At 45.1% G+C, this 18409-nt stretch overlaps 1 protein-coding gene across 1 annotated transcript; it reads right to left on the minus strand.

The window, feature by feature from the left end:
• Positions 1-1405: 1405 nt before the first annotated feature.
• Positions 1406-13565, minus strand: klf5l (Kruppel-like factor 5 like). Its single transcript, XM_053847929.1, has 4 exons — positions 13356-13565; positions 6570-7470; positions 5973-6032; positions 1406-3147 (listed from the first exon to the last, which is right to left on the minus strand). Exons 1-4 carry the CDS (start codon positions 13494-13496, stop codon positions 2969-2971), a joined length of 1281 nt encoding a protein of 426 aa, XP_053703904.1. The 5' UTR covers positions 13497-13565; the 3' UTR covers positions 1406-2968.
• Between the last annotated feature and the right edge of the window lie 4844 nt (positions 13566-18409).

Consider the following 18409-nt stretch of genomic DNA (forward strand, 5'->3'; position numbering starts at 1 on the left):
CCGGCTTTGAACCCGTGGGCCTCTTGAGTGTGGCGCTCCAGGAGAACCTGCTGCAGGTGAACCTTTATCCTGTCCAACCCAAACCTCCAGCTGGAGGTTCTGGAGTGTGTCTGAATGGTGCAGAATTCATTAGCTTGTCTTTGTTCATAACTTATAAAACGTTTTTGGATGAATTTTTCAGGAATACAGTGGAACCTCGGTTCTCGATCCGTTCCAGACTGCTGTTCGAGAAGTGAATTGTTCGAAATCTGAATGGATTCTTCCCATTACAATGAATGGAAAAAGCAATAATGTGTTCCAAGCCTTAAAATAGTCTTTTGTAGGAGTGAATGTAGAGTGTCTGCTGCAGGTGCGCTGTTCCTCTATGTGTGTGGCCGCTGCATGTGGGAGGGGTTGCCGAGTGAGTGACGTCTCTCCAGAAGTGAAGAGGTGCCCGGTGCGTGTCCAGCTCTGAATGTGCGCTTCTGTGCAGTTTGGCTGTGACAAAGTCATAAACCAAGTCACGCTCTGTCCCAGACTCGCCTCATCCCTGTCCCAGCTCCAGCCCACAACAGGACATCAAACCCTGGAGTGTACCCTGGATTTTCGTTCGAAATCAGAAGCAAAAAAAATCTCGAAATTTTTGTTCAAACTCTGATTTGTTCGAAGTCCGGGACGTTCAAAAACCAAGGTACCACTGTATATAAAATGAGAACGTATTAATTTCTAACCATTTTTGGCTTTTGGATCCACTTTTTGGAAAGATACTTAGCCATTGGGCAATGCTGCTTGGCGGAGGTTTGCACTCGCTGAGTGCCTTTCATAGTTCACTCATCAATGTTGGTTTTCTGGAGGAAGTGAGGAGGAAGTGGAGTGAATGTTCTGGTGAGGATTCACCGTCGGTTGCGTGTGAATTTCACCAGTTTATATTGTTGGCGGCCGGTCGTCATGTTGGCAGCAGCTCCGTGTCAGAATGTTCTGCCAACCTGTTCCCACAACTCCTCTGTCTCCACGCGGACTCAGCTCGCGGCTCATTCCTCCATGCAGGACCGCGGCACCTGTTGGGACTCGTCTGCTGGATGTGCGAGTTTGTCGACTTAAACGTTTGAGAGTTGAGTCTGCGCGATCTAGGGCCTCCACATGCATGTGTGTGTGTATGCAAACATGTTTGTGTGTGTGTGCTGTATTTGCCTACATTTGTGTTGTTTTGAATGTGTGTGTGTGTGTGTCTGTAAGGAAGCCTGTGAGTCCTTATTCATGTATGAACTTTACAACATGCGCTGTGATTGTTGCTGCTCAGATACATGTTGGCGATATCGTCGCGTATTTACATATCGGCTCACATTTGAATAATGTAAATCTATTTACATAGTTTTATCAACATTATTGACGTTCACATAGTTAAACGATTTACCCACAGAGAATATTTTCAGGATTTTATTTATTAATTTTCACACACATTATGTATCAAAACCAAACAAATCATCGGGACAACAACCAATTCAAAACCCAAGAGTTATAAAAGCACAAATATTTATAGAATAAGGAGCAAATATTTACAGTTGAAAACTATGTACAGCCGTCAGCCTGCAGTGAGCGGCTTTGCTCGTCCACTTCAATCGCTTGTTTCTTCTCCTGACGCTTCAGTGCAACATCCGTTCGATTACAACGTCGCCGACTTCTTCACCTCAATTTAGCTCTTGCTTAATCAGAATAAATACGTCACTATATTACATCATCAGCGGAGAGATCGTCCAAGATTTAGTTGAAAGGGGCCGGGTTGCCATGACGACGGATACAGTCCGGATACAAACATAGCGCACCTGAGGGGGATCAGGTACGACCGGCCGATTATTAACGTCGTCATGGAGACGCAGGGGCTGTTTTCAAGCAACGATATGAGCCAAAAACTATGTGGTCAAGTGTCAATCATTTCATCGCTCTCTCTCTCTCTCTCTGCATATCTACAAATGTACAGCGGTTCATGATGGAGTTGTGTGTGTGTGAGAGACACCAAAATCCCACTAGTTTGATAGGTGACAAAAGATACTGCAGTTGTTTTCGTGCTAGAAGCTGATTTGTTTTGGACATTTTATTCTTAAATAAATCAGTCAAGTGCAAAAATATTTTTTTCAATTTCCAGGCAGTCTTTGCAGTCTCATCTATTTTGCATTCATTATGTTATTTTATCATCTCTACCTCTTCTTCAGGTAAGCTGCAACTCAATTTCATCACTTCCTCACAAAGTTATCGCGATAAATGCTGTAATTTCGGCAATAACGATATTTATCATAATAAATTCATCGTTCATTCTATTCCATGTGTTGGACACTACAGTCTCTCTTGAAACTGTTTTCTGTTGAAACTTGTTAGTGGAGTTTGTCTCCAGCGTCATTATTTGTTTATGTTTAAATATAATAGTTAACTCAGTGTAGAGATGAGAAATTCCATGTTTCACGTCTCTGGTAGAAGCCGCTGGTGTCTGACACACTGCTCTGCCAGTTTTATTTAGGGGTTAAATTGAGCCGTCTGTCCGCTGTATCTCATGTCTCTCAACAGTTGACTTGAACTATGGACCAGATGCTATTGAAGAAATATTAGAAATAATCTGAACAAATGATCATTTAGTCATATTCTATTCTCCCAATCATTATTGTCTTGTGTGATGAAAAAGCTTTTCACAATTCTCTCTCCTAAAATGCCTTATTGAAGATTTCACTCATACTTTGACCGCTTTAGAATTTGTTGACGGCCCCTAACTGATGCCGGGTCGTAGCATTAGCGCTGCCTGTGAGAGTGTGTCCGCGATCAAGTGAAGCCTAATGGGGACGCAGAAGATTTGAAAAGTCTAAAATGTGTGTGTAAGATAAGAGCTTTCGTATTCCTTTACTGAACTTTAAAGAGAACAGGTTGACTTGGCTTGACTCTCTGAAGGTTGGTGAGGGATTTTGGTGTCCGATGTGAGTGTGTTTGCTTGTGCCCCCAACAGCTAGTTCTGGTGGCGTTTCATGTGCAGGGCAAGATGATCGGAGCGGGAGAAGCAGCGACTGCAGGCGACACACTTGAAGGGTTTGGCGCCGGTGTGTTTCCGGTAGTGTCGCGTCAGTTCGTCAGAGCGAGCGAAGCGCCAGTCGCAGTTGTTCCACGTGCAGCGGTACGGCTTCTCACCTGCAGGATACCAGAGCAAGGTCAGACAGGTTTCATTCAACAGTGCTTCAGTCTGCTCATTCAGTCGCAGAGTCGTCTTTTCCATCACGTGGACATTGAACCTTACACTGTTTCTGGTTTTTTTGTTTTTTAAATTAATCTTTTTTTTTTTGTAAGGTCTGGTTCCTTTTTCATGAAAATTGTACTCAACATTTTTGAAGTTTGGATGGTTTGAATTTTGATCTCTTGGCAAACATTTTTCCGTGGAATGTTTTTGGCAGTTTGCTCTGTCAATTGCTTGTTAAGAGCAGATTAGATAAGTGGGTTATCAAGCTGCATGACCAAAGAGCAGCCAGAGACCAGTTCTCACCTCTTTATGTTTGAAGGTGATTCGGAAAACTAGAACAAATAACTGATAAAAAAAAATACATAGAAAAACAGTCTTTAAAAAGGCAGCATCTGTTTCACCTGTTATTGTTTTGTTATGTCATAAAGATGATTTAAAATGTGAGATCCCCCCCCCCACACACACCCCACCCCACCCCAGCTCGTGTCGTTCAAGTGTGTGTGCAGGTGTGTTTGGCTTCTATGTCCGGGGTCAAAAGCGTCGCCGCCTCTGCTCTCATTATCCTCCACAAACACCACAATGAAATACGACTTTTGCACAGCGAGCAAATAAACTTCAGCTCTCAACAGGTTGTATGAGGTCGAAGGTCGACGTGCCATCCATCTCCGCGCGGCGAAAAGAAGAAGTTGTGGACGAAGGAGCGCGGCGACCAAGAGCCTGGAGTGTTCTGGAGGTAAACACGAGCCGCTCAACGGCGCTTCAGACGAAACCACCAAAAACTTGCTAATGTGTTTGATCAGGTGGTCAAACAAGCAACACACACGCCGAGGAAAGCATAATGGGCCGACACAACAATACGCACAATCAGAACGCACAAACACCATCAGTCACTCGCCGAACAAAACGTCTCAGATCTAAAGATGAAACACGTTCGGCCGCTCCACGGCCCATAGTGCGCCACACACAAATGACTCCACACAAGAGGAACAAGCGTTTACAGCCGCGGAGTCAAAAGTGCAAACAGGCTGAGCTTCATAAACGGAGGAGCTCTCGGACTTTATTAGCTCGCCGTGTGTTTGTGAAGAGGGATACTCCTTCATCTAAACACAATCTCGGGATCATGGTCAAGGTGAAGGAGGCCACTTGGCGACAACAAGCTTTAGATTCTCGACCTGTGCCGGAGTGGAACGTCGCTCCGTGGCACCGGGAGTTATCTTTGACAAGCAGGTCAATAAAGAGTCGGCCATCTTTGTAACGCAGTGAAACGGTTTAAAACACAGCCAAGCTTGACGTTAAAATTGGAACTGAAAAACTGTGACATTTTTTCTTAAGATTTCTATGATTCACTTTCCCCCAGACAAGCATCTATTTGAGCTTTCTTCTGCTGCCTTTACAGTGACTGTCATTTCCCTCAATAATGGATTGATTTTCTGGTTTTCTTTTTCCCCCCGCCATTTCCTTCTGATCATACTACGTATATTTCCCTGATGTACCTTGAGAACTGCCATTAATTTACTTTACACTTGCTTTCCTCGCTTAACTGTGTTTTTGTGCTGCCAAGCCACTTGAAATTTTGTCAGTGCTGAGGCTTTACTTTCCACGATCGGATCTTCAGTTCCTGGCAGCATCGCGCTCCACAGCACGTTCACGCCGGTGAAAGTGTTTGCTCCCTGCGTTGTCATCCACAAGTCTCGTCTTATCTGTCTCTGAAACGGGAGAATCTGATTCCTCCTCATTTCACGCTCAGTTTCATCCGACATGAAAATCCGGTTTTCTTTTACAGAAAGGCGACCCCTGCTACCCCAAGAGATCAGGAGAAACTGGTTTCCTCACCACTTTTTTAGAGTCTTACTTCCTCTTTCCCTCTCTGCTGCGTGCCCCTCCCCTCCTTCTCTTGTCCCCTCTGAGGAAGCGACAGGTACCAACACGTCGGGCGAATTCTTGAGCAGGTTTTCCTTTTCGTCACTGTGCGTGCGTGTGTGGGCGTTCGACAACCGTCCGTGTTACAACACAGCGAATAAACTGCGCGGATTAATGGCCACAAAGGTGAGATGACTGTTGGGATTAAATCAAACATGTGAGCACAAAGAGAGAACTTTGGAGGAGGGATCTGCGGAGGGCCTGCTCGTGCTTGTGTTAGGGTTATCCGGGAGGACGGGTTTTTAACTTCACTGCAAGTTGTTGTGTCGACAAACTACGGAAGGATAATTGGACCAGAACACAAAGAATTTGCTGCTTCTCACAAAAATAGGAAACAAAAACGCACCAAACAAAGTGGATCAAACGGGTACCTCTGTGTAAGGTACCCGAGACGTTCCAAAACAATGTCATGACACATGATCGCTGTGTCACGATGCATATCATGTGCCCCCAAATGACATGTACCTGGATACACAAGGCAAGAGTCGCGCAACTCAAACACCACAACGCGATTTGTTCCACGGGCCATAAGATGCCTCCCACCATATTTGCCTCATGAATGATGGACAAAATCTGATCTGTCTACCTAAGTCAGTCAGTTATCACCCAGATGAGACACACACCAGCACGGCCGGCAAGTTAACTTGGTGTTCTTGAGAATACATGGATGAAGGCACGGATCAAGAAACAACACATCGCCCATTACAATACAGCCGTCCTACATAGATCATGATCCGACTAGTAGCCTATCACAAGGATCAGCACATCGCAGTTCCGTGGTAGCGTCTTGACCAACAGAGAATAACTCACAAAAACATGGAGAGGCGCGAGACAGTTTGGGAAAGCATGAGACCGTTACCTGTGTGTGTCCGTTGATGGGCCTTCAGGTGGGAACTCTTTGTGTAAACTTTGGTGCAGCCTGCGAAGGAAAAGAATGCTCAGTGTCAGAAGCAGAAAGGTGGCGACCCTGACATCTGTTGTCATTTGTCATACTGGAGTGGAGTCAGAAGATGCTTTCTAATTACGGTGTTAACACTTCAGAGTTCGTGGCCTCAGGCTGACAAGTCAGTGAAGATTTACGTCTGCACAGTGAGTGACGCTAAAGCTCAACACAGTGGCCCAATTAATGACCTCAACACATGGGGTCTTTAGTCCATGTGAACCAATGCTTTGATGAAGGATATGACGCCTCTACTATGATACATTTTGGTGGTTCTGAGCGTCATGATGCTGCTCCACATGAGAACCTGCTTTGCATTGCTCTACAAATGTTTTCGATGAACAGATTGTGATACGATGCATCGACACATAAGGAACATCGACGAACAAAGTGTATCGCGATGCAACACACTGACATGATTTGAAGCTTGGGCTCTATCTGGTGGAGTTTGACGTTAGCAGAACTTGTAACGTTGCAGCTTGTTCTGTTGGAAGAACTGAGCTGGAAGGCGCTCACCTTGGTAGTCACAGAAGTGGATCCTCCTCTTCTCCAGCTCTGGATTGTTCCGTCTGTTGTACTTAGGTCCGGTCAGAACTCCCTGTCCATGCGTCATTAGCATGGCGTGATGGGACATACCAGTCACCTTCATCCCGCCCAGGTGCTGCTGGTACGGCGGCGGAGGTTGACTTGCTAAGCTGAGCAGCTCTGCCTGACCATCCGGACTCCCGGGCTGGGAGTTTGGGGGTGAAGGAGGGAGGCTGTGTGGCGCCGTGTGTTGGGTGGAGCTGGGCCCGCTGTGCTGGTAGTAACCCTGGTGATGATGCGGTTGGTGCTCGGCCATCATGTAGCTGCCGTTGGCAGTCTGCAGCGAGATATTGCCGAGGTTCAGCATGGTCTTGGAGTGGCCGGACACGGGCGCACTGCTGTGAGACAGAGTCATGGTAAGGTCCGCACAGCTGCCGATGGGCATCTGGTAGACCTGGGGCTGTGGTGCTTGTGGTCCGATGTGAACCTCATTGTCCAGGCTGTGCTGCTGGGACGGTCCTGGGCTCATATCCGGTTTAATGAAAACCCCGTTGACCGCTGGTGGAACGCTGAAGACGGAGGTGAAGTCCGGGAGAGCCTGAGTGCCGCCGCTTGAAATGGAACATGGAACCTCCAGTCCAGGTTCTGTTTTGATCTGCTGTGGGGGGATGGTCTTAGGGTTGGCCCGGTAGAGGCCCGTCCGCAGGTGAGTGGTGCTGGGAAGAATGACGTTGATGTTTAAACTGTAGGGGGCGCCGTGCTTATCTTCTGCAAAATACTCGTCGACGACAGAGGCGCTCTCCCGCCGGTATTTCCTGTCGTTGATGTCGTGCGACGGCGTTAAGGCAGCACTGTTGACCTGAGGGAGGTACTTGTCCATGTCCAGCTGGGTCTAAGAGACAAGACACAGATGAGCTTACTATCACTGAATTCCTTATCCGTCAGCACTTCACAGTTTTCTTCCACAGTCGCCGCACTAGACGGCAGTTACCATTAGTTCTAGTTATTCTGGTCACATTTTTCAGATATAAATGTGACGTGAGAAAGCTTTACCCGGAATCAGTGACAGAACTTTATATAATCGGGTCAGCACAGGGAATGAAACTGTCACAGACTGAAGAATCTGAAGTGGGCCGTAGCATCAGCAGACAAACCAAAACAAGGGCTTACAACCCACGAGTGAGTCAGCAGAAACTCGACGACTATCAAAACACACCTGACAGGTGAAATACTGAGATTGGATGAGGGAGATTTCTGGGGTATGGCCCACTCACGCGACCAAACCAAAAGTGTCAGCTGGTGTGAAGACGTTTTCTAGCCTCAGATCCAGGAGGATCAACCTGACCTCTGACCTTGAAAGCCCCTCTCAAAAGTCCTCTTGCAAGAGGAAGCGCATCCGCGTCAGGTGGTGGAACGTCTGAAGACCGAGCCAGTTAATGATTGCCAAATCTTTCCTCAGATAAGGAACAGTAACAGTCTCTTATCAGCAGTTAACAAGCCGATGGGTGGAGGCCCACATTCATCACATTCATCCTCAAAGGCCCTCCTGACCAGCTATACAGCTAAACTCAACACTTATGAAGAATGAACCGGAGGGAGTCACATGCTTGTTACGACAGCTAGACATACTGTCTGCACATAGTTTGACTGTCAAAGGGAAAAAAATAGAAATAACATAACACTATTCTGTCAAATTCTGCACCTTATTTTCAGTTATTATACATGGTTAGGAACATTGTCTGTGAAACATGATAAACGCACTGTCTTATGAATGCAGTGACAATGCATTATAGACGAGACCGAGACCTAAAGTGTAACCAAAGTCTGCAGTATAGACATTTAAAACATATGTCCAGCATGTTTGGTTTTTTTTTAAATAATCGCTAAACTGGAAGGTTATTTAGACTATAGAAATCCACCCAAACATAAATTAAATACAATAAAAATATTTTTGGGGAAAAAATCTTGACCATGAAAAAGCAAAATAAGTAAATAAATAAAATATATTTAAAATATTAATTCTATAAATAATAATTTGAGTGTAAAAAGTCATCCTATAATGTATAAATTTTAAAAAAAAAAACATGTAGATACTAAAATTATAAATAAAATAAGAAAAGCTTTTTGTATTGAGGAAAGAGTAAAAAATAAAGAAGTCACGTCATCCCGACATCAACAGAGGAGAAACGGAGGTCAGCTGCCTTGCAGCCGTTGAGCCACACTCTGACGTGTAATGGCCGCGCAGCATCTGCACGTCGGTTACTTTACGACGCTCAGGGACGTCGGCTGCTCAGACTGAGATGAACAGGCCGATAGCGGTGGGCCTCTGGGGCGGACCCTCGACACCACGACGAGGTCATGGCAGGAAATGGAAGCTCAGACCTTTGAGATCTGGTTTATCTGGTTTGATCTGGTCCCGCTGTTAGCACATAAGTGGAGCATAGGCCTATGGTTTGTTGCTGTTTGTTGTAGTGGTGATGGTGTACTTGTCGGTGTAGCTTAAGACGTGTCTGTAGCTTGTGAGGTAGCTGATGTTGTTGCAAGTTATAGCGATGTTTGTTGTCAGTCAAGTGGATGGTTGCTGAGATAGCGACATTTGCTGTTGTGATGGTGGTTGCAAGTCGTGTGTCGAATGATGCGTCAGTTGCAGCGCAGTGGTGGCTGTTGAACCAGTGTTGTGATGGGAGCTTGTGTTCCTTGTTGTCATGCAGGCTGGTTGTCGACTGTCCCTTCTCTGTTGTGTCTTGATGAAATGAGCGGACAACAACTGGACCACGGTGACATCAAAGGAACATTAGCACCGTGCAGAAAGGGAGTCGCGCATCAGTGACTGAGAAGTGAGGGCAACCCTCCTCACAACAGTGGTTTGCTCGTGTGTCGCCGCAGTAATGGCAGAATAAGTCACTGATATGAAACCCACTTCCAGATTCTTCTGCGCTGACATCAGCGGCGCGCTGGTGCCAGAGCGAGCAGCCAGTTACAGAGTAACCCGAGCCGGTCGCCAGTCACGCCTGATGGTTCCTGCCGATCAATACTCGGATTAAATGGCTCCAGAGAGATCACAGCTCCAGTTTGTGAGGGCCGGATGCCCTGCGGCCATGCCAGTCTCTCGGCGCTGGGTTGGACTGGTTTGCATGCCGAGCAACATCCACCGGGATTTGCATCAAGAGTCTGGTGTCAGAGAGCCGCAGTGATTCTGCTGATCTGTGAAGGACGGGTCAGCTGATGACACGCAGGCGCCACGTCGCGCTGATGTTTGTTGGACTCAAACGTCAAGTCGGTTATCGTGATCGGATCTTAAGATGGAGTCCTACACTCCGCCCACTTTTTCCACAAATTTTGCTTCCTCAAACGCTTTCCTCTTTCACATTTGTTGTTTTGAAAATACATTTTCTTTATTATTATAACAGTTATTTACTAATAACTTGATCATAACAACACTTCATTTTCATATTTCTGGCTAAACAAAGTTAATATTTTAGTAAAACTAGGTCATGAAAATGTCACCTTCACCACTTCACACAATTCCACTCTGTACCTCATTTGACCTCATACAGACTTTATTCCTCTTAAATGAAGTCAAACACTTGCCATGGTTCATATTTTTACACTGGCATCTTAGCTGTATCGTTTCCACTTCATGTTTTAAGTAAATTGTATCTTTATGAACATTTTTCATTGCAATGATAAATAAAATTATTTTACGTAAAACATACGGTTTTATTTCATCACATTATTATTGCTTTAGTTTTTGTATTGTCTGTTATAAAATAATTCATACCTCTCATTCTTACTTTGATAAATATATTTATTTTTATATTTATTATTATTTTTGTCTCTGTTATCAATTCTTTTCTGCCACGTTTTGTCATTTTTATACTATGAAATAATTACTATTATGGGCTGTAAAACAATTGCCTTTTGATAGTTTTTTCTTTTAATAGACAAGTGATACAAGCTTTATAGAAATAATACTTCAAAGAAAGAAAATAATACAGTATTACAAAAGCATTTAGCTTTTCTTTTTTTTTTCCTCCCTGCGCCGCCGCAGCTTGCGACCCGGACCGGTCCTGCCTCCAGGCAGATCATGAGGGTTCTGCTCAGACAGGTCCGACCAGATGCTGCCCTCACTGACACGCAGGTTCTCACCGGGTTTTAGAAAATAACTTTCACTGAATTGTGGCAGCTCAAATTCGCTTGTAATATTGACCCACATTTGAGACGAATCGAGTATGAAGCAACACTGAAATCTTCTGCTTCTTCATGTAGCCACAGCTAATATTGAGCTGGCCTTTGGACTGGAATTATAATTTATAACATACAGGAGATCAACAATAAAAGCAATTGGGATCACAAATTAGCATTCATACATGTAGCATTAGCTTTAACACCTCTGAAGACAGTGTGAAACATCCAGCCAATAGAACTGAATTGAATCATTTTATAAGGAACAGGAAGTAGATCTATAGACATGTCAGTCTTTTGTTGTTGGGATTCCTCCATCATAAGAAAGACACACACAAAAAAAGTAAATATCTCATCATCACTTCCACCAGAGCAGAGCTGGCCGGATCACCTGACCCTGGCTGGGCTCTGTTTACAACTCTGGCTGCGCTCCAGTGCCGACACGTCTGAAGCGTCCGGTTTCTGTTTGTACACACGACACATGGAAGTTTGATGCAGCACTCATCCTTGCACTTTGCTCCACAGAGACCCGGCCTGAAAATAGACTTGTGGAGCCCGGAAAAAAGGGGCCCTAACACGACCCGTCAAGCCCTCGGAAAGATGGGAACGTTCACATCTGCGGCGAGATCGCGAACTTTTACTTTGTTTTTCTTTATATTGAAAAGGTTTACTTATATGTTACAAATGTTCAATTTTACAATGGACCCCTGATGTTCTGTCTCAAACGTCCCAGAGAGAGATTCGAACTCTACAGTGCATCCAATTTCTTCCTCATATATGAGGTCAGGTCATGGAGGCAGCATCCAAAAATAAGAGGTCCAGCTGAGTCCAGATCAACTACCCCATCTTCAGAGTGTCCTGGATCTGCCCCAGGTCCTGCTCTTAGATGAACACCTTGTGGAGACATCCTGACATCCTCAACTGGCTTCTCTTTTGCAAGTCTGAGCTTCAAGAGAGAGTCCAGACTCCCCGCTACTAACCGGGCGGAGAGAGGAGATCTGGGGTGAGGCTTCAGCACCACAGTCCCCTCCATCCTTCACTCATGAACAACACTCCTCCACCTGCGTCTCACCTGCAGCTGGACTCACTACCAAACTGACCGACACACACAGTGAATTTGGATCCAAGTAACAGGTCCAACAATGTTCAGTTCATCAACAATATCGCAATGATTTTTAAAAAAAAGCGTCTGTGGTGTTAAAACTCCACGGTGCAAACATTTATGCTCAAGTCTGACACAAGTTTGGACAGTGGGAAGTCAACATTACATCATCGGCTGCAACCTCCTCCAACCAGAGACTTTTGGATCCACGATCTAGCAGTTCTGACTCGGATGTCTGAGCAGGATCGAGATGGTGACACGAACGTCAGGTCAGCGGAGAGCAACCCACCAAACCTGAGAGAGAAACCACCTGTGACCCTGAGCCCAGACGGTCTTGTCATTAGCAAACAAATACATAAATAAACAAACGTCAACAGAAGTTTTTGGATCCATGAATGAGCTCACAATTGTTATAATTTCCCCCTGTTAGACCTGTTTTTTTCTATACTGTTATACACATTAAATATTCATTGCAGACTTTCAGATAAAGTACAGTCAACTTCTGTGGATACCTTTTTTTGCTTGAAATATTTGTCAAGTATCACACCTAAGATTACTTGTTGCATTTTCACGACTCGACTAGTTTGTGTCAACAACAAACAAAAGTCCAAAGACAACATATAATTCACAGACAGAAATGAACAGTTGCTAACTGTTAGCATCAGCGAGCTACGCACGACAGAGAAAAATACGTCTATAAAAACGTTTCAAAAGACACATACAACTCTGGAGCGACTCCTTTTTTAAACAAATAAAAACAAAAGTGGAACTTTTAGTTCGTCTCAGGTGAATTTCCACCAACTCCGATGAAGGAGTGTCGAGATATTCGCCAGTTTTTGGCTGAATAGCAGCGGAAACAAACCAATATCACCATCTTCCTCGACATATCTCCATTTCTCTGTCGGTGTCACGCTAAGGCACAAAAGAGAAACTAAAACGACAATAAAGGTAGACAATCCAGAAGGTGGAGATTTCCTGAGACAAAACCCAGATAATATCGTGTTGCCGCTGGTGTTTTAGGACCAGCGGCGACTGATGTCAGCGTGTTTACCTCCAAACAAACTGCAGAACAACATGCTTTTCTACTTCAGCTCAGCACATGAATGAAGTTCCACACCAATAAATGTTGGGTTTCCACTGTTTACGACCTCTTTTTTGCTTGAAAACTATTTCAAAGGTGAGTTTAGATTTTTAAATGTCTCAATTGACTCAAAATAGAAGTTCAATAAAACTTCTTGTGTACGATTAAAACACTCAAAAATCCTCCTTAAGTGGAGATTTGACGGTTTAATTCTCCGTGTGATCCTTATCTTGTGACACCAGTCAGTTCGGGACTTTAACCGCCCGCGCAGGTGAGCTGATAAAAATGCTCTAAATGCTCCATGAAACTGCGGTTTAATGAGTGTAATGCAGTGTTGTTCAGGCAGGTGCGGGTTTAAGGAAGGTAGAAGCGAAGCCCTCCAGCGCAGCGGGCCGCCGGTGAAACTCACTCCGGGCTTGACGTCCTCAAACACGGACGAGTCCTCAGCACCGTCCGCTCCTGACATCCGCACCGGCTTCAGCTGCGTGAAAACAACCCGCTCCTCGGACGTCTGTGCCGGATTCATGGCCAGGCCGACACTCGCTGCCATCGAAACTCAACCCGACTTGAACGACTCTGACAAAAGATGGTTCTGGAGCGGTAAAGTCCACAGCCCTCCCCCTCTGCTCTGCGCTCCAGGTAGAGCTCACCTGCGCTCAAGTATGGGCACGCTACCTGAGCGGTCAGGTGGACTGAGGCGGCGAATCACAGACGAGCACCGCGGCGGAGGACCAATCCGCTTAATAGGCGGGTTCAGCAAAGAAAACCGCTGGGGAAAAAAAAACTGTTGGGCGGAAACACACAACTATTTCAGTGAAAAATATAACTTCAATGACTATATCAATCTCAGTTTTAAATTTCACTTTTCACCAATAACAAAATCAAACTAATTAAACCATTTGTGTAAAATAATACGAAAGTATTTCGTGAATCTAGATTAAAATAATAAATCTAATCATAAAGCAAATAAAAGCTCATTTTATTGTTTCATTATTCGTGACATAAATAAAGCCATCATCTATATTATAAAAAAAACTAAATAAAAATTCTATATTATATATATGTATATATATATATATATATATATATATATATATATATATATATATATATATATATATATATATATATATATATATATATATATATATATATATATATATTCCTATTAAACATATTATAATACATATTTAAATATATGATTTAACAGAATTGTAATAATGAATTAAGAAAACCATTCATTGAGGACTATAACTAAAACCAAATAATTTAATTCGTTAATAAAGTTAATAAAGCATGAAAACTTTCTGATGTTAATGATGTTAAAATTTAAATGTATACTTTTTATCATGTCATTTTCTGAATACCAAATTTATATATATATAACATATATATAATTTATATATATGTTGTATGTATATATGTATGTATGTATGTATATATATATATATATATATTCTGTCATCACATAAGAACCAGATCAAACCAGGATCTCGTCTTCTGCTCTGCATCGCGTGTCGTCTCCGATGCGGCGGACGATGACACACACGGTTTGATCTGGTTTCGGATCTTTTATTAGAAATAATTGATTGAATCCAACCGGCGGTTTCTTTGTCCGGTGCTCATTAACTGGGATGACTCTTCAGTGTAATAGTGCAGTCGGACTCGTGACCCGCCCTCAGCGTGGGACATTGCAACACTATTTTCTGGAAGTTGGTCCTTAAACTTGGTGGTGATGTCATCGCTTGGTCTGAGGATGGATCAGCTGAATACTGAGGGCAGCTGTCCGAGGTCATGTCTCTGCTTCCTCCCAGATGGATCCAAGTCCTGGAGAAGTCTCTTGGAGGAGCAGTGCTTCCACGTTGAGTCATTCACAGGAACAGCGAGAGCCACTGTTGACTCCTGAGGGCTGGACAGGATGGTTACAATGATGGTGCTAGAAGCAGGTTCTGCTGCACGAGACAGACCTGGGAGGAACACTGTGTCTCGGGAGAGTGAAGTCAGCGACCTGACAGAGTTCACCATCGTGGGAACCGTCACAACTCAGCTGTTTGCACATAGGATCATAAAAGAACTTCATCCTGAGTGTGTGAAGGTCGTCCCACCGGTTCATCCGCATAGTTCCGCTGCGGAATTGGACCACGAGAGTTCAGTCACGGTGCTCAAGTGGGGTTCTAGAGGGCGATCGAGAACTCCACCGTCAGCGCCAGACTTGCTTGTGTGGCTAAGTTAGCATATTAGCATACAGATATCCGGAGTGGTTTAGCACTTCACTTCCTGATGTTGTGGTGTCTCAGGATTCTCAAGGCCAGAGTCTCAACACCTACACACAGGAGATCCTGGTGAAGGCAGCGCGTCATGTGATCTGGCGCCTCACCAACTTCCAAAGAGCACGACACGCTGGAGCCGCGAACCTGATCCGACTCAGGTATTTCAGGTTCCTGAGCATTAATTTCTCTCTGGATCAAAAGCGATTTCGTTCAGACAACACAACTGAAGCGGCTCCTCCCAAATGATTTTCGGTTTCTAACTCCCAATTTGTTCTGAATAGAGGAGGTTTGCTCACCGCGGCAGGTCGGACCTGTTTGGACGGTCGACGTGTTATTGCTGGTGTCCCGTCTTTGTGCTCGAAAGCGCCCGTCTTCGCCCACCCTGGCTGTCAATCACCAGCTGGGAACAGGAGAGGAGGCGGGGCCCCCCCAAAACACCCCCCTTTAAAAAAATCAATTTATTTTGGAACAACATCCTGAGACAGTTTGAAGCGTGTGTTCTCAGCACACACACACGGATGACATGTACCAGGACAACAAATGCTAAAAAAAAAGTCACATGCTGATGGGTGTAACCGCCGTAAACAAGTTTTTCTTTCTGACATTTAAAACAGCTCATCATCATCATCGCCTGTCTGTCTTATTGATAATCACTTAATCGACGTTGGAGGACCAGTGAAAAGGAAAACGGGAAGCGCAACATTCCTGTGGGTCACGTGAGGACACGGATCCAGACAAAGCAGGTCCACGCCCGTCACAAGGAAAAGAACATATGAAAACGTCTGAAGCCTTTGATAACCTTTATTGACTTACGAGCAAGCGGCGAAATGTAGCTGACAAAATGGTGGGAGATTCACCCTTGAGTCACAGTCCGTGAGTCTGTGCTGCTTCCTGTCGAGGAGTTCGGTGAACGCCACGATCCTTGACTCAACAATAAAAAATATTTTTGGGAGTCAATGTATGCTAGTGCTTCAATACATGTGGTGGTGAAGAAGTTAAACCTGGCCAACAGGTGAGCGACTTGGGGGGGACACCCGGGGCAAGTCCACGGCCCAACACATCAAGAGAGACAAGCTGCAGTCCGCACCACTGTCTCCTGTGCTGCTTTCACCAGCCACCTCACTGCATGGTTGATGAGAAGATATCCAACTTTGACTCACCGCTGTGACTCAGAAAACAGATTGATCAATGAACAGCGGTGTGGTGCAGAGGGGCCACTGTGATTGGCTGTTGGACTTATTGACCAAGGGAGGGACGGCCGAACAGTCTCCGATTGTTCTCGGGATTGACGGTGTGTTTGCCTTCCGCCAAGTCGAGGACTTGAGCATTGATCTGGGCAAACTCACGACGGCGTTACGTCATCCGTCAGTGTGTGTGTGTGTGGAGGGGAGGTGGGAGGGGCCACACCTTGTCAAGTTCAAGGTGCTGCGACGGACGAAGTACAATTGTGTTCAAGTCATGCAGATAAAAGTGACGAAAGAGACAAATAGTAAATGCACAGTTGAGCTTCCTGCCTGCAAAAACACTGACCTCACCTGAAATACATCACAGTTTTTTCCCTGGAGGAACAAAAAACTCGGATTCCTTAAGAGTCTCTTTGTACTGCAGGTGTGTGTACGTTCACTAGCGCCTCATACAATCTATACTGACGGACGTTGAAGTTCTGATGTTGTCAAGACCACCTGACCTGAGACCAAACTGAATACAGTTCTTGACTTGTTTTGGAAAAAATGGCCACCAAATGTGTGTGTCTATATGACTCGTAGACTTGTGCTTCAGCTTGGTCTTGATCTTGGTCTGACCCTCCCTCATAGGTCTTGATCCTCAGCCCTGGCACTTCTTTATATGCTTTGGACTGAGTCATGTTGAAGTTGTGTGGCTCAGAGAAGGAGGTGGAACAGCTCCAGTGTCCTGCTCTCTAGTTGACTAGGTTGCGTGTTGTGCGACCAAAGCCGCACTTCCTTATGATAGCTAGTCATAATTGAGTAACACGTCCCAGACTTCCCGCCATAAAGATCGGAGCTGCAGTTTGTGCAGCAGTAAATCGTCTGATGAGCGTTTCCCGTGGACAGTAAAGCGTCATCTGCGAAGAGGGTTACTTGGAAATCCTTATAGCTCCAGTTTATGGTTTTAGTGTCCCTTGTCCTTTCATCCGAGTTCTTCACTTGAGGAATGCGCCCATCAGAACCAGAAACACTGAACTTGGATGTCGCACAAACACGATAAGAATAAAGTTATATCACGCGCAAAAGTAGAAACGAAAGACCCAGACTACTAGCACTGCTGGTGACCTCTGCATCTCTCCGGTTAGTCAGCCACCACGGAGCATACTTGAGTCGCTCCTCACTCTGGTGACACCAGTGATTGTCATGTTCTGATCTGAAGCAAATGATTTCTTCAGTGACGTCGCACTGAAAAATTGCGCGGTGATTCAGCATAACTTCCTTCAATGATTCAAACAAATGAAGGCACTTTATAAAGATTGTTATCGCGACCGCGACTTGGGAAGTTGCTAAACACAAATGTCTGTGGACAATAAAGTGATGGAACATGTGGAGGTTTCAAAACTGCCTCCAGTTGTTGACGTGCGTCTCCAGGCGGCAGGATGTGCGACCATATTTGGAGAGAGGAAGTGACTTGCTTGGTTATGAGGGGACAAGGTGCGTTGTTCACTTCCTGCAGCTGATAAAGCTCAGCAGAAGTCGACTCGGAGGACCCCACTGATGAAATACTGATTCAGGTGGTGGACTGAGATGTGAACCTCCCAGGGTGTCGGGTTCCTTCTCCATCTGTGGGCGAGCGAAGGTGAAGAAAAGATCTGCGGGGCTATTATTAACTCCTCATTGTTGGAGCGTGGGGTGGAAAACCTGCTCTCAGGGTCACGTAGATTTCAAACCGGTGAAAGGTTTTTCTTTCTTCGGAACTCGGCCGTGTCGTCCCGCCAGCCACCTGTTCGTACCCATGTCGCAGGAATGTACCAAGGCTGTCGTCCTGGTGGGTCGTCGGTCCGACGCTCGCAGTTCTGGTTCAGGTGCAGGCGACGTTGCGCTCAGTGGTTGTCAAGCTTCACATGTAGCGTCACAGTAGGGCCTCTGTGTTGTCGTGCAACATGACTCCCAGCCCTCTGCCCCCTCGCCGCTTCCCAAATTCAGAAAAAATATTCTCTTGAAAGATTGAGCTTCAAGGCCAAGTG

Source organism: Synchiropus splendidus, chromosome 17 (genome assembly GCF_027744825.2).
Source record: "Synchiropus splendidus isolate RoL2022-P1 chromosome 17, RoL_Sspl_1.0, whole genome shotgun sequence".
In the NCBI taxonomy this organism is placed as follows: Eukaryota; Metazoa; Chordata; class Actinopteri; order Syngnathiformes; family Callionymidae; genus Synchiropus; species Synchiropus splendidus.